The sequence below is a fragment of the Podarcis erhardii genome, assembly GCF_964252035.2.
Source record: "Podarcis erhardii genome assembly, chromosome: 14".
NCBI lineage: Eukaryota > Metazoa > Chordata > Lepidosauria > Squamata > Lacertidae > Podarcis > Podarcis erhardii.
In genome coordinates this window covers 14,532,429-14,548,836 of record NC_138503.1, presented here as the reverse complement: position 1 = coordinate 14,548,836, position 16,408 = coordinate 14,532,429, and the positions used below count along the sequence as shown (strand labels likewise).

General features: G+C 45.4%; 2 protein-coding genes across 2 annotated transcripts in view; both read left to right on the top strand.

Moving 5' to 3' along the window:
• The window catches only part of ATP8B4 (ATPase phospholipid transporting 8B4 (putative)), a 132,445-nt gene extending 127,208 nt beyond the window's left edge, over window positions 1-5,237 (top strand). Inside the window, exons 26-29 of the mRNA XM_081838756.1 lie at window positions 286-531; window positions 703-841; window positions 3,619-3,749; window positions 4,805-5,237. Of these exons, the coding sequence (XP_081694882.1) occupies window positions 286-531; window positions 703-841; window positions 3,619-3,749; window positions 4,805-5,083 (795 nt within the window). The 3' untranslated portion in view covers window positions 5,084-5,237. The remainder of the gene's footprint in view (window positions 1-285; window positions 532-702; window positions 842-3,618; window positions 3,750-4,804) is intronic.
• An 8,515-nt stretch (window positions 5,238-13,752) lies between these two features.
• Window positions 13,753-16,408, top strand: part of LOC309328647 (NAD(P) transhydrogenase, mitochondrial-like) — a 77,842-nt gene continuing 75,186 nt past the window's right edge. Inside the window, exon 1 of the mRNA XM_081838811.1 lies at window positions 13,753-13,879. The gene's annotated coding sequence lies outside the window, so the exon portion shown is untranslated. The remainder of the gene's footprint in view (window positions 13,880-16,408) is intronic.

Below are 16,408 nucleotides of genomic sequence, written 5' to 3'. Positions count from 1 at the left end.
ACACTAAAATATCACGCATTAAAAACTTCCCTGAACAGGGCTGCCTTCAGATGTCTTCTGAATGTCAGGTAGTTTATCTCTTTGACATCTGGTGGGAGGGCGTTCCACAGGGCGGGCGCCACTACCGAGAAGGCCCTCTGCCTGGTTCCCTGTAGCTTTGCTTCTAGAAATGAGGGAACCACCAGAAGGCCCTCGGCGCTGGACCTCAGCGATGGGGATAGAGACTCTCCTTCATCGTTGGACGTCATGATGCTGTTAAAACTCAAGTCGATGCATATTTTGCAGGATGTGAATGAGCAGAGCTGCCTCCGTTTTCCAAAGCTGTATGAACCTGGGCAATTAAATCTCCTCTTCAACAAGCGCAGATTCTTCATCTGCATAGCACATGGAATCTACACGTCGGTCGTTCTTTTCTTCATCCCCTATGGTGCTTTCTATGATGCAGTTGGAGAAGATGGGAACCATATTGCTGACTACCAGTCTTTCGCAGTCACAGTCGCAACCTCCTTGATCATAGTGGTCAGTGTTCAGGTAAAAAGAAAAAAGGCTGATAATCATTTAATTATTGAGACTCCCCCTCCCTCCAAATTTGTATGCGGTATTACAGTGCTGAGATAAACATGTACGACCGATGTCCTCTAATAACCTTATGTGTTAATACTGTTACCTCCATGCCTAAATGCATACTATTTCTTTTTGTAGATTGCACTCGATACCAGCTATTGGACAGGAATCAATCACTTCTTCATCTGGGGTAGCATCGCTGTGTATTTTGCCATTTTGTTTGCGATGCACAGTGATGGCATTTTTTATTTATTTCCCAACCACTTCCCTTTCGTAGGTGAGTAAAGAAGCACTGAGTGGGGGCGGGGGGGAATGCTCATGCAGGAAACCATATAAAGGTAAAAGGTAAAGGACTCCTGGATGGTTAAGTCCAGTCAAAGGTGACTATGGGGTTGCAGTGCTCATCTTGCTTTCAGGCCGGCGTTTGTCCACAGACAGCTTTCTGGGTCATGTGGCCAGCAGGAATAAACTGCTTCTGGCGCTACAGAACACTGTGACGGAAACCAGAGGGCATGGAAATGCCGTTTACCTTCCTGCCACAGTGGTACCTATTTATCTACTTGCACTGGCATGCTTTCAAACCGTTAGGTTGGCAGGATCTGGGACAAAGCAACAGGAGCTCACTCTGTCACGGGGATGCGAACTGCTGACCTTCTGATCGGCAAGCCCAAGAGGCTCAGTGGTTTAGTCTCTATCATATCCTTGGATGGTGGCACTGGTTTGTTTAAATAAATAAATAAATTCCTGGGCTTGTATTTTGGCATGTCCCCAAGGAAAGATAATTTTTCCAGCACTGAGAGGCAGCCACTGAGGAGGCTTCTCCAAAGGCCCAGTAAGACTGCAACAAGTGCGGTCAGGACCACATGCTGTTGGAGAATGTCATTCACCCGAAAGCTTTATTGCAAAAGGCACTGCCAGGAATCGCTAAGCCCCAGATGGACTAGACTGATGTTAGAGGATGACTCTGTTGCTTCACAAAGTAGCTCTGGTAGCCAAAAGTGAGCAACAGGAAGCAAAGATGCTTCCCTTAAAATGAGGATGCCTGGAACCGTCTCCTACCATTTGAAGCCTTGAGATAAACAAGTTTATGTCACTGAGAACAGCTGGGGCTTGCTGGACACCCTCCAGAACAGGGATACCTGTCATTATCTAAACCTTGGACCAAGCTCCCTTAAACAACTTCCAGTCCATCTTTGCTTATGTGTTCTGCCTTTCCCCTTAGACTTTGATCACCAAGGAGGCTAGGACGTGTGTATCTACCACATCCCAACACAAATATAATTCGGCTGATGGGTCCAAACATGTGTCCAAACGCTTAATTTTCATTGTGCGCTGAAACCATGGTAGAGAGAGGTCAATGTTGGATGGTGTACCTGGTTCTGTCAAACGGGGGTGCGGGAGGGCCAAAGCCAAGGTGAGGCAGGGCAAGAGAGGTGGGGGAGTGAGGGGCAACAGAAACAAAGGTGGACCCAGAGGTGAGTGAAGTGCCAGGGAGTGCAATGCCAGAATCTATAGGAGCCAACTCCTAGGGGCTATGGACGCTTTGGCCGCCACAATAAAATATTTGAGGGGGCCAGCCCCCCCCCAAGTTGTTGGCCATTCCCATTCAAATGGCGTATGTGTAAAGGTAAAGGGACCCCTCACCATTAGGTCCATTCGTGACTGGAGTTGCGGCACTCATCTCACTTAATTGGCCGAGGGAGCCGACATACAGCTTCCAGATCATGTGGCCAGCATGACTAAGCCACTTCTCGCGAACCAGAGCAGCGCACGGAAACACTGTTTACCTTCCCGCCGGAGCGATACCTATTTATCTACTTGCACTTTCACGTGCTTTCGAACTGCTAGGTTGGCAGGAGCAGGGACCGAGCAACGGGAGCTCACCCCGTCGCGGGGATTCAAACCGCCAACTTTCTGATCGGCAAGTCCTAGGCTCTGTGGTTTAACCCACAGCGCACCTGCATCGCGTGTTATATTACAATATTTAATTCAAGTTGGCACCTCTGCCAGAGTCCCAGTGGCCACACCTGCCCTTTGCATTTAAAGCAATACAGTCGTACCTTGGAAGTCAAACAGAATCCATTCCGGAAGTCCGTTCGACTTCCAAAACATTTGGAAACCAAAGTGTGGCTTCTGATTGACTGCAGGAAGCTCCTGCAGCCAATCAGAAGCCCTGTCAGATGTTTGGGTTTCAAAGAACGTTTGCAAACTGGAACACTCACTTCCGGGTTTGGAGCTTTCGGAAGCTAAAATGTCCGAGTACCAAGGCGTTCAGGATCCAAGGTATGACTGTATTTTATCATTTTAAACAGTTATGGCTTCCCTCAAAGAATCCCGGAATTGTAGTTACTTCAGGGTACTAAGAGTTGTTATTAAGTCAAAAAAAACCCCAGAGTTCCCTTTGAAGAGGGATTGACTCTTAAACCACTCAGGGAATTTATTTCTGTGAGGGAGACCTCTTAAGAGAGAATTTAAGAGACAATTCTAAGCCCAGTAATATCCGCACCATAAATTCCCGGGATTCCTTGAAGGAAGCTGTGAGAGGTAAACTGGCAAAAACACCACCACCACCCTGATATAATTTTGTAGCCCTCTTCTATGTGTCTTCATAAGTTTTAAAAGAAACACAGAGAAAATCTGCCCGTTCCTACAGAAATGGAACTGGCAGTGAGTAATTGCAAGCAAGCTGATGAGCAGAGTGTACATCATTTTCCCTGTCCTACATATTTCTCAATGCCAACTCTAAATCTATATTATCCTCTGGAATATGTGTGGTATTTTGTATGATGTCACATTTTTAGATGTTGCCAAAACATGTTCTTTTATTCTCTCTCTCTCTCTCTCTCTCTCTCTCTCCCTCTCCCTCTCCCTCTCCCTCTCCCTCTCTCTGCATTTTTGTATAGCTCGTGTAATTTAAGCACTTCAGAATTAAAATCATGTGTTAACCTAAGGAATTAAAGATTGCTTAGCATGTCCCATTGTCCCACAACTGCAAGCTGTCACCACCCAACTGGTATTCCTACCAAAATATTTCTTTCTTCTGTACTGATGCAGGAAATGCTTGGAACTCCTTGGCGCAGATAAACGTTTGGCTCATCATTCTCTTGACCACTGTGGCTTCCGTTGCGCCCGTGATAGCGTTTCGTTTTCTAAAGGTGGATTTGAACCCAACGTTGAGTGATCAGGTATGCCACAGCAGTGAAACATTTAAAGCAATTCCAGCCCCTTTTATGTATACCTTTTGGGTTCAAGTTGGCAGATGTTGCATTAAATAATCACATAGTACTTTTTTTTTTTAAGTCCCAAACCATTTTTAATCAGAAAAACTTTTCCAGGAAGATTAGGAAAAGTGCTTTGTGACATTATTGATGCCTAGTCCCTTTTGCTTCAAACGGAGAGAACTTGCCCCTTTTGAGTTTGGTGCCCAAGAGAAGATTGCTTTCATATCAACAGTGTGGTGGACGTACCGTATTTTTCTCTCTATAAGACGCACCAGACCACAAGACGCACCTAGAGGAGGAAAACAAGAAAAAAAATATTCTGAATCTCAGAAGCCAGAACAGCAAGAGGGATCACTGCACAATGAAAGCAGCAATCCCTTTTGCTGTTCTGGCTTCTGTGATAGCTGCGCAGCCTGCATTCGCTCCATAAGACGCACACACATTTCCCCTTATTTTGTAGGAGTGAAAAAGTGAGTCTTATAGAGCAAAAAATACGGTATTTTCCAGAATGGAGTGGTTCCCACTTTATGCACGTTCAAGCCCTCCCTTTAATGTCAGTCTGGGGATGTTCCTAAAATAGTTTTGAGAACCCTAATTATATTACAGTGGTGATTTTATGTGTACACCAGGTCCTCTATTGCGTATTATTTTGGAGCATACAGAACATATATAACAGAGTGGTGAAAATGCTGCAGAGAATACGCCAGCGGCTTTAATAAAAATATCCTTTCGCATTTCAAAAGTGTTGTGAAAGCAGTGTATTTGGGGAAAGGAATCCTTGCAGTAGCGGCAACAACATACATTTAAATTTAGGGATTGTGGTTTGGCAAAGGTGTGGCCGAAATCAGAAGTTGTGCTTCCTAGGCCTTCCCTCAAACAACAGGGTGCCGGCCTTTTCACTGGAAACTGATCTGTCAAGAATTTGCCAATATAATTCAGATCTGAAAACTAGTCAGTGTTTACAAAAGGAAGATTATTTTCCATATCAATGTAAACTGTTTTTCCCCTCCTTCCTAAAGGTACAGATTTTGAACAGGGCTCAGAAGAAACAGAGCCCATTACCGATCCAGATTCACCAAACGCACAGAGCTAGCTCTCGGAGATCGGCTTACGCCTTTTCTCACCAAGAAGGCTTTGGGGAACTTATAACATCTGGAAAGAATATGCGTGTCAATAATATACATTCAGTATTTGGGATAGGAAAAACGATGCAGAATACCTGGATTGAGAACTTGCGGAAGAGAACATCGGAGTGTGAAATTCAGCTGAGAAAGAACTCCAAGACTATAAATCATTGAGTATGTGGAACAAAAGAGTGTGCTATTGTTACACAGAATACTTACACTCTATTTATCTACTTGCATTGGCATGCTTTCAAACAGCTAGGTCGACAAGAGCTGGGACAGAGCAACTGGAGCTCACTCTGTTGCGGGGATTCGAACTGCCGACCTTCCAATCACCAAGCCCAAGAGGCTCAGTGGTTTAGACCAGTGTTTCCCAACCTTGTGCCTCCAGCTGTTTTTGAACTACAACTCCCATCATCCCTGACTAGCAAGACCAGTGGCCAGGGATGATGGGAATTGTAGTCCAAAAACAGCTGGAGGCACAAGGTGTGGAAACACTGGTTTAGACCACAGCGTCACCAGCATCCCATTTGAAGGTGGGACCATCTGCTGGCAAGGAAGGTGCTGTGCCACTGACCTAATACTTTGGTGTGGTTTTTTTCAGAGGGTTGGTGGGAATATGAGAAAGCAGAGAAATCACCTTGCCAACAAAGGTCCGTATAGTTAAAGCTATGGTTTTCCCAGTAGTGATGAATGGAAGTGAGAGCTGGACCATAAAGAAGGCTGATCGCCAAAGAATTTTTGAATTATGGTGCTGGAGGAGACTCTTGAGAGTCCCATGGACTACAAGAAGATCAAACCTATCCATTCTGAAGGAAATCAGCCCTGAGTGCTCACTGGAAGGACATATCCTGAAGCTGAGACGCCAATACTTTGGCCACCTCATGAGAAGAGAAGACTCCCTGGAAAAGACCCTGATGTTGGGAAAGATTGAGGGCACAAGGAGAAGGGGACGGCAGAGGACAAGATGGTTGGATAGTGTTCTCGAAGCTACCAGCATGAGTTTGACCAAACTGCGGGAGGCAGTGGAAGACAGGAGTGCCTGGCGTGCTCTGGTCCATGGAGTCACAAAGAGTCGGATACGACTAAATGACTAAACAACAACAACAACACACACATTTTCCTATTACTTCTGATTACTAGATATTGCAAGTTTTCATTATGCTTCAGAAACCTGCCAATTCTATTCCACCACAATATGCACATACATTTTCCTTCTTCCGCTGTTGCATCTGCCTATCTGTACCACATTCAGCTTGCTTTAAAACAACCCTCTGTCTCTAACTCTTGGCTGTAATCCCACAAATAAGCTACACCACAGATTGTAGGCGGTGAATGTCCTGTGTGAATTTCTGGAGGCGGTTGAGGATGGATGGTGGCTAACAGATTGAGGTTGAATCCTGACAAGACGGAAGTACTATTTTGGGGGGACAGGGGGCGAGCAGGTGTGTAGGACTCCCTGGTTCTGAATGGGGTAACTGTGCCCCAGAGAGACCAGGTGTGCATCCTGGGAGTCATTTTGGACTCACAGCTGTCCATGGAGGCAGAGGTTAATTCTGTGTCCAGGGCAGCTGTCTACCAGTTCCATCTGGTACACAGGTTGAGACCCTACCTGCCCGCAGACTGTCTCGCCAGAGTGATGCATGCTCTAGTTATCTCCCGCTTGGACTACTGCAATGCTCTCTACGTGGGGCTACCTTTGAAGGTGACCCAGAAACTACAACTAATCCAGAATGCAGCAGCTAGACTGATGACTGGGATCGGCTGCCGAGCCCATATAACACCAGTCCTGAAAGACCTACATTGGCTCCCAGTACATTTCCAAGAACAATTCAAAGTGTTGGTGCTGACCTTTAAAGTCCTAAATGGCCTTGGCGCAGTATACCTGAAGGAGCGTCTCCACCCCTATCGTCCAGCCCGGACACTGAGGTCCAGCTCCGAGGGCCTTCTGGCAGTTCCCTCATTGCGAGAAGTGAGGTTACAGGGAACCAGACAGAGGGCCTTCTCGGTAGTGGCGCCCACCCTGTGGAACGCCCTCCCATCAGATGTCAAGGAAATAAACAACTACATGACTTCTAGAAGACTTCTGAAGGCAACCCTGTTTAAGGAAGTTTTTAAACGTTTGATGTTTTATCGTGTTTTTAATATTCTGTTGGGTGCTGGCCAGAGTGGCTGGGGAAACCCAGCCAATTGAGCACGGTATAAATATATTATTATTATTATTATTATTATTATTATTATTATTATTATTATTTCCGATTTGTCTCCACAACTGCCTTTAGGAAATTCGGGAAGCTGCATTATGCCTGGTCAGCCTCTATTTTTCCATCTAGCCTAGTGATGTCTGTTCTGAGTGACAGCAGTTCTCCCAAGAAGGATTTTACTTTCTGAGCCTGCTACCTCGCACTTAAATCTGGAGAACAGTGGGATTGAACACAGGCTCTTCTACAGACATATATATATAATTTTATTTGTATGCTGCCTTTTCACAGTTCAAAAAATGCTCATGCTTTGACTCTGTTCTAAACACATTTATCTATGAAGAATTTGTATATGTGGTTATATTTCTACTGCAGTCGTGTATATACTCAATATTTTCTACAAATAAATTATTTTAAATATACAAGCAATCTATGTATGTTTCTTTTGGTGTTCTTCTTTGTCTCCAGTGCCCCCTTCCCTACCCTATAAAAAAACGTTATTCAGAATCATGGTTTGCGTGACCCACTAAGGAAGATAAAATAAAATTTCAAGACTGTAATAATTAATTGGACATTTATTCAGAATCCACTTAAATATTACACCGTTGATGAACTTGACCCAGTGATGCTAGCTTCTCAAAGTCCTGATAGTCTGTTACACATCCCGTGGCCCCTGCCACCCTCTTGCCTTTTAGCAACCCCCCCCCCCCAGGAACCACTGATTTAATGGCTCTCTAACTGCTCTAAAAAGGAACATGGGTGGCGCTGTGGGTTAAACCACAGAGCCTAGGGCTCGAATCCTCGCGACGGGGTGAGCTCCCGTTGCTCGGTCCCTGCTCCTGCCCACCTAGCAGTTCGAAAGCACGTCAAAGTGCAAGTAGATAAATAGGTACTGCTCTGGCAGGAAGGTAAACGGCGTTTCCGTGCGCTGCTCTGGTTCGCCAGAAGCGGCTTAGTCATGCTGGCCACATGACCCAGAAGCTGTACACCGGCTCCCTCGGCCAATAAAGCGAGATGAGTGCCGCAACACCAGAGTCGGCCACGGCTGGACCTAATGGTCAGGGGTCCCTTTACCTTTACCTATGATGAGGTCAAATAGGAAACACCAGCTGGAGTCCAACAACATCTGGAGAGCCACAGGTAAGAAGGCATAGTTCTCCATTCCTCTTCTTTCTTCTTTGGCAATCACTCATAGCCGAGTAAGATTGTCTTCCACAAACAGGGTTTTAGCAGTGAGTCCATAAGTGACTGAGGAGGCCAATTCTGGATCCACACGTCTTTCCACAGTGGGGACATAGGTTTCCAGGCGAGGGTTGATCACGGTGAGGGTTTGCCAAATGTGCTTTCCTCTTAGCACGTTTCTCCCTTTCTTCCTGAGTTCGAGCATCTTCAAAGCCTATGACAATTGGAGCGCTCGCATGCCAGTGTTTCCCAGTTGTCGGTGTTTATACTACGTTTCCAGCAGGTGTTTATACTTGTCCTATACATTTTTGCCAGCTTGTTAGGCGTCTGTGCTTATATTTTCTAAGTTTACTAGTTATCACTTAAAACAACATAACTGGCACTTTCACAAGATTATGTTGTGTGGACATCTTTCACAAGCTTCCTGACAATGTTTTTTCTCCCAAGCTCCTTTATGGGGATTTTTACTCCATTTCAAAACTTCTAAGAGGACCATTTTCCATTTTAACTTCCGAAGATTATCAAACAGCCAGTCATCCCTGCCTAGTTTGCCATTCTATACGGATTGGTGCTAAGCCCCTCTCTAAATTCAAACATCAAGAAGACAGGAGGATGCTATTTATCTGCCAACGGGGAGTTGAAATTAACTGAAGCATTTGTGATCTTATCCCATGTAGATTATATCCAAAGATTCTCCTGGACCTTTGAAGTCTGGCTAAACTTTAGGCTCTAGCACTTCTGTTTTCCATATTTAAAGACGTGCAAATAATCTTGCCAGATAAATAACTCCTGAAAGACTGATCAGGGAACAATTTGAACTGCCCAAGCTTACCTTAAAAGCCCTATGTGGCTTGGTCCTGAAGAACTTGAAGGCTCAGTTGCCTCCATATCAGCCCATCTGAAGACCCTTTGGAGACCCTCCTCCAGCTGCTACTGCCAGCTAAGACACACAGGTGGTGACTGAGACCATGACCTTCTCAGTGGTGGCACCTCATTTGTGGAACACTCTCCCCAGAAGGATTTGCCTGGCACCAACCTTGTGGCCTTTTCAGAGCCAGGCAACCCCACATATTTCTTTTTATTTCGCCAAGCCTTTTGATAGCCTTCCTCCATATGAATTTCTTTTTTTATATTCCGTTTGTATTTATTGTGTTGTTTTAGTTATGTTTCTTCCCTCCCTAGGGGAATTCCTACAGTGCATGTTTGTAACTGATTTGTTTCGTGCATTATGTTTGTCCTTCCAATGTCATGAAATTGGAGGCAGTCCTATTCAGGGAAGTTTTTAATGTGTGACATTTTGATGTATCTTTAATCTTTGTTGGAAGCCGCCCAGAGTGGCTGGGGAAACCCAGCCAGATGGGCGGGGTACAAATAATAAATTATTATTATTATTATTATTATTATTATTATTATTATTATTATTAGGTCAAACTCTTCTTCTGTGTACAATTATATTAATGGTTTTGAGTGTGCACCATCTCTGTAGTTTGGGAAAGCCGAGAGTTGTTAAAGATTCATTTAACAAGCCAAGCAAGGCGTGTTTCACTGGATAGCACAGTTGGCTAGAGCATGGTGCTGATAATACCAAGGTTGCAGGTTCGATCCCCATATGGGACTGCGGCATATTCCTGCATTGCAGGGGGTTGGACTAGATGATCCTCAGGGTCCCTTCCAACTTGATTGTATGATTCTCTCTTCTTGGGGAAGAGTCGTAGCTCAGTGGTAGAGCATCTGTTCTGCATTGGGATAAGTCCCAGCTTCCATCCAGACATCTCTATGTAGGGCTGGGAGAGACCCCACTGTCTGGTGTTTTTACATGAGTAGAATATGTGCTTTTATTTAAAATGCATCTCTGGGTTATTTGTGGGGCATAGGAATTGGTTCATATATTTTTTCAAAATATAGTCCGGCCCCTCACAAGGTCCGAGAGACAGTGGACCGGCCCCCTGCTGAAAAAGTTTGCTGACCCCTGGGCTAGCATCTATGTTACATTACGGAATAAATGTTGTGAAAGTGTTCAGCTGGAACCTGGGCGAGATTCATAAACAACTTCACAGTCAACTCATCAAGGCGAGTTAAAAGGATGCAAGTTGCCAGGTTGAAACCTGTTGAGGACACTCTATGCAGGCTGCCGGTACAGCGTGTTACTACTTATGCAATTAAATCCCACGATGCAAGGAAAGCCAACCAATAATTGCATTGCTGAACATCCCAGAGACAAAATAACCACAACTTCCAGAAGAGCACCGCAAATGTTTTTTGTACTTTAGCCTTTTGTTCACTGATGTTTTGAATGTACCTGGAAAGGTTTCACCATGTTAAGATGCATTTTGATCGCTATATTTTATTATAGTCTCTTATGTAAATATAATGACTGCTCCCCACATCAAATGGGGGGGTGCGTTTGCGTGGTCGCGCGCAGCCCCCCAGATCCCATGCAGCTCCTGGTAGTACAGGCTGGCTCCGCCCTCCCCAGGCTGGATACCTGGATGTCTCCACCTACCTCAGCCAATCGCCCAGTCCTGCCTGGGTAGGCGTTGCCAGGGAATAGGCCAGGTAAGGGGAGGGACTGCCCTGCCCACACAACAGAAGGTGAATCTTACATGCAAAGCAGCAGTCGGCTCCATCCAGAGCTTCTCCCACTCTGACCTCCCTCAGTTAAGTCTTCTTTTGCAGGTTAACCTCTTCTCCACTGGTATGCGGGCGCTGCTACGTCATGGTAGGGCCGGAAAGGAATTCTCCAGCATTGACAGGTTTGCCTTTCCTGTAGCAAAACGTCACAACTTTGGCGGTTTCAGGCCTTGGGCGGAATCCTTTAGTCTAAATGGGGGGGGGGGCGTGAAGCGGTGACCCATGCCCCCCTTGCGGTGGTGATCCCAAGGTTTCCCTTTAAAGGGGTCTTGAGGGGAGGCATTGGCCATATGCCGAGGGATTGTCATTGCTCTCCCTTCCAACGCGAGACGGGGGGCGGGCTCTCTGCTTGAACAGACATTCTCCAGAGCCAGCCCAATCCCCACACATTCTGCATAACCCTGATGTCCCCCAGATCCCTGGCTGGGGACTGGGAAGGATAAAAGCCCAATGCCTGAGCCAAGGTCTTCCTACATCCGAAACTTAATAAAGTTGTGGCCTATTTTAATCCCATAGCACGTTGTCTTGAGTCATTATTCCACTCGGGGGTCGCCTGGGGTTGGGGGGACTCCGCCTGTCCACGCAAATGTATGGATCCATTGTGAAGCAATTTTTAATTCTCCACATTTCTACATCAGTTTACTTTGAAAATAAAATTACCTTGAAAATTCACCAGCGGCCAAACACTACCCTCAAACCACTTCTGCCAGAGGAGAGTCCCCGAACTTGTAATTTCCATTTAGTAAAGGGATTATGGATCTTTTGTATTTATGAAGGCATATCTGCATAAAAGGTTTGTGTTCATAACAAGGTTTTAGCTAACATTTTTGCATCCAAATTTATCTACTGCTTGTTTGCTTTAGCTACTATGAAATAAAGAAGGCTAAACTGAAAAACCTTGCAATAAAGAGAATTATACAGGCATCCCCATCTACCTCCTTCAGGCTGCTTGTACTAATATTTCTGTGGCCAATTGTTATAGGAAATACTTGATCTGAGCATTAATCACCATAAGGAAAAGTCTAGTCTTGCTAAGTGTGTTACAGATGTTCTTTTAATACACAAACAATGTTGGTTTCATCCACTTGTTATTTTAGAATAAAGTTAATCATCTTGTAAAATTCCATCCTCGAAGCACATAAAAATAAAATTATATTTCTACCATGAGTTTGTACAGCGTTATATTCAGGATGCGGTTGTAGTAAATGGATTATTCATTTGTCCTTGGCAAAGCCTGCAAGCAAGCCCTTTGGCAGAATGTAAGAAGACGTAATAAAAAAATCTGGTATTTGTCTTTTACCCACAAAGGTCAGCCTTTCAATTTCCTTTGGTGGCCAGAGTTCATCCTCCTCTTTCTCCAAACACCAGGAAAGGGGTTTGTTTGCAATAAGGGATCAAGAGATGCAGGAGATTTTAAGCAAGAATTGGTGTTGTGGCGAGACCAGTACATAGGAAATACTATTTTTTAATTGCATTGTAAACCGCTTTGATATTTTTTATGACACTGCAGTGAAAAATAATAATAATTTTATAAGAATATAAATAAAATAGAGACACAGCACAAGGCACCACCCTGTGTTCTTGAGTGAGACCATTGGCCCATCTACCACAACAATATTGGCACTGGCTGGCAGCAGCTCTCCAGGGTTTCATAGAATCATAAAATCATAGAATTGTAGAGCTGGAAGGGACCGCAAGTGCCTGGAGGCAGTTGGAGGATGGATGGCGGCTAACAGATTGAGGTTGAATCCTGACAAGACAGAAGTACTGTTTTGGGGGGACAGGGAGCGGGCAGGTGTGGGGGACTCAACTGGTCCTGAATGGGGTAACTGTGCCCCTGAAGGACCAGGTGCGCAGCCTGGGAGTCATTTTGGACTCACAGCTGTCCATGGAGGCACAGGTCAATTCTGGGTCCAGGGTGGCTGTCTACCAGCTCCATCTGGTACGCAGGCTGAGACCCAACCTGCCTGCGGACTGTCTTGCCAGAGTGGTGCATGCTCTAGTTATCTCCCACTTGGACTACTGCAAGGTGTGAGGCTGCCTTTGAAGGTGACCCGGAAACTGCAATTAATCTAGAATGCGGCAGCTAGACTGGTGACTGGGAGTGGCTGCCGAGACCACATAACACCGGTCCTGAGAGATCTGCATTGGCTCCCAGTACGTTGCCAAGCACAATTCAAAGTGTTGGTGCTGACCTTTAAAGCCCTAAACGGCCTCAGCCCAGTATACCTGAAGGAGCGTCTCCACCCCCATCGTTCAGCCCGGACACAGGTCCAGCTCCGAGGGCCTTCTGGCGGTTCCCTCATTGCGAGAAGTGAGGTTACAGGGAACCAGGCAGAGGGCCTTCTCGGTAGTGGCGCCCACCCTGTGGAACGCCCTCCCTTCAGATGTGAAGGAAATAAGCAGCTATCTTCTCTTTAAAAGACATCTGAAGGCAGCCCTGTTTAGGGAAGTTTTTAATATTTAATGCTGTATTGTTTTTAACACTTGATTGGAAGCCGCCCAGAGCAGCTATGGAAACTCAGCCAGATGGGCAGGGTATAAATAATAAATTATTATTATTAAATTATTATTATTACATCTAGTCCAACTCCTTGCAAAGCAGGAATCAGGAGATGCCGGGGATTGAACCTGGGACCTGCTGCACTGACTGCATGTGCTCTGCCCACTTTGCCCAGATTGTACTTCCCGGTCGTGACAAGGAGACTTGGAAATACAAGTCCTGTGGGCAGCCTTCCAGAATGCTCCTGGTGTGTGTTGCTCTGAGAGTCTCCATGCCGTCAGTGCCAAGTGGAATGTGCCTTTGGTGTCACATGGCCCCTATTTATAGACCACACAGATGCCCTCCCTTCCTCAGCAAGCAAGGTCACTAGTCAGTCAGTCCCCCGGGGCTGCCCTTTTGTGTGCCATGGGGGACAAGCACAGAGCGAGCTCCTAAGGACACCAATAATTTCAGGTTAGTCTCTCGCTAGCTTTTCTTCAGCCTGTGTGCCATGCACCTTAGCTGTCCCTCTAACAGTCCCGAAACCCCTTGGCTTAAGCGTACAGACAGAGGAATTTTCTCCCTTGGCTCATTCCCACTGCCCTTGCGGTCAGGAGGCTGGCAGGCCACAGCAGAGGGGGAAGACGAAGGCCAAAGTGGGGAATGAGAGATGTCTCATTCAGAGTACACAGCACAACATCCCTTCCCCACTTTGGAGGAAAGCTAAAGCAGCTTTGAACTAAATCTCTTACCTAGGGGAAATTGAAGAGGAGAAAACCTTCTTGCCCTTACAGGTGAAACCCGGGCTTAATTTGACTTGGGGACCTGATTGTAATGCCAGGAAAAGGCTCACCTCTGAAATATGCAGGTATTTGCAATGAAGTGCCTTGCAGAAAGACAATCTCTCAGTAGGTTTGTGTGTGGTGCGCTCAGCATCCTGGAAATTTCATCTTTCTTTCTTATGGAAAAAGCAAGTTCCTACCCCTTATTGTTGTGAACATTAATGGGCAATGCTCTTGAAGTTTCAAAACCCAGCTGAATGGGATTTCTAGTGAGAGGTGAGCCTAGTTTTTTGGTGTTCCTCATAATTAACAGAAAGAATCTGAGCTTGCAATCTTATACTCCTTACCTGGGAGTAAATCCCATTGAATTCCCTAGGGTTACGTGTATGGTAGTAATTTAATAGGAATTAGGAAATTTATTTGCAGCTATTTTAGAATTCAACCTTTCCCAATGCAGAATTTCAGGCACCTTGGCAACATTACTCTATACTTCTCAGGTGCTTAAAAGATCCATGGCCACATTCTCTCTCTGTATATAAGGTGTGGACAATTGTACGATTATCACATACAACTTGCTTGTAAGCCACCTGTATTTTTTGTGTTATGACTTGTCAAACTAGGTGATACATAATATTTGTATCTGTGCCTATACCTGCCGTTTTTTTAAAAAAAAAATTAAAAAATTGGCAAGTTGCCTGTGTGAGTGAGATATAGTTTGGAACCCTGTCTCCAATATGGTCCTGATCTGGGTATCACTTTCCTCCCTCCCCTCATGGAGCTACAATTCCCAGAGTGGTTTAACAATCAATCCCTCTTCATAGGGAGGGACATGGGTGACGCAGTGGTCTAAACCACTGAGCCTGTTGGGCTTGCTGATCGAAGGTTGGCAGTTTGAATCCCCACAATGGAATGAGTTCCTGTTGCTCTGTCCCAGCTCCTGCCAACCTAGCAGTTTGAAGAAGAGTTTGGATTTGATATCCCGCTTTATCGCTACCTGAAGGAGTCTCAAAGCGGCTAACATTCTCCTTTCCCTTCCTCCCCCACAATAAACACTCTGTGAGGTGAGTGGGGCTGAGAGACTGGCCCAAGGTCACCCAGCAGCTTCATGTGGAGGAGCAGGGAATCGAACCCGGTTCACCAGATTACGAGTCCACTGCTTTTAACCACTATACCACACTGGCTCTTGAAAGCACACCAGCACAAGTAGATAAATAGGTACCACTGCAGTGAGAAGGTAAAGGGTTTTTCCATGCGCTCTGGTTTCTGTCACGGTGTTCCTTTGCGCCAGAAGCAGTTTTAACCCCATAGTCCCTTTTGACTGAACTTACCTTTACCTTTACCTTCACAGGGAACTCTGAAAATTGTAGCTCTGTGAGGGGTATAGGGTGGGGGTGTCTCCTAACAACTTTCAGCACCCTTAACAAACTACAACTCCCATAATTCTTTAGGGCAAGCCATGACTGTTTAAAGTGGCTTATCAGCACCTTAAATGCATGCTGTGGATGTGGCTTTTGTCAGTTAGTCTGATGTCATTGCTCCTGTTCTGAAAACTGTGCTTCCCCACATTCCCCCTCTATTACATTACTAGATGAGTTTCAGTCTGGTCCTTTGACTCCTGAGCACAATTCCTTGTTTTTGTCTCCTTCCGAAGCTTCCTATGAGTCAGCTGTGACACAAACATGAGTTTAAAAACCCTTTGCACAATGTGCAGGGTCTCGCAGAAAACACTATGAGAAAATGTTTCTGGTGTGCTTCCCCCCGCCCAAAAAAAAGCACTCAGAGATTGCTAAATTCTGTACTCAAAGCCAACCCAACCCCTAATCTCCAGACATTTAGCCAGAAGAGCATCTTGCCACACAACCTGAATGAGCCTTGTGGAACATGCAATAATTAAGTTCATGCATCTCGTGTCTAAATCAATTTGGATCTAAGATTAAGGACAGGAGCAAGGGAGCTTCAGAGTGGGCATTTCAACAATTTATTTTCATTTTGACCTGAAGCAAAACAAACTCCTCTAAAATTTATGTAAGGCTAGCATGATCTTCAGTTTGTCAGATCTGGCTTCTTGCCCAGCTCAACTGTTCTTCAGCAAAGTTTGCTGACCTCTTTGAATCACACGTTTCTGTTGTAAAGGCCTACACCTGGCGTGTGTCTTCCCCCCTGACAGATCCTGAGAAATAAAATGGAGGTTCTTCACAGCAGCTGAAAATGGCCTCTGTAG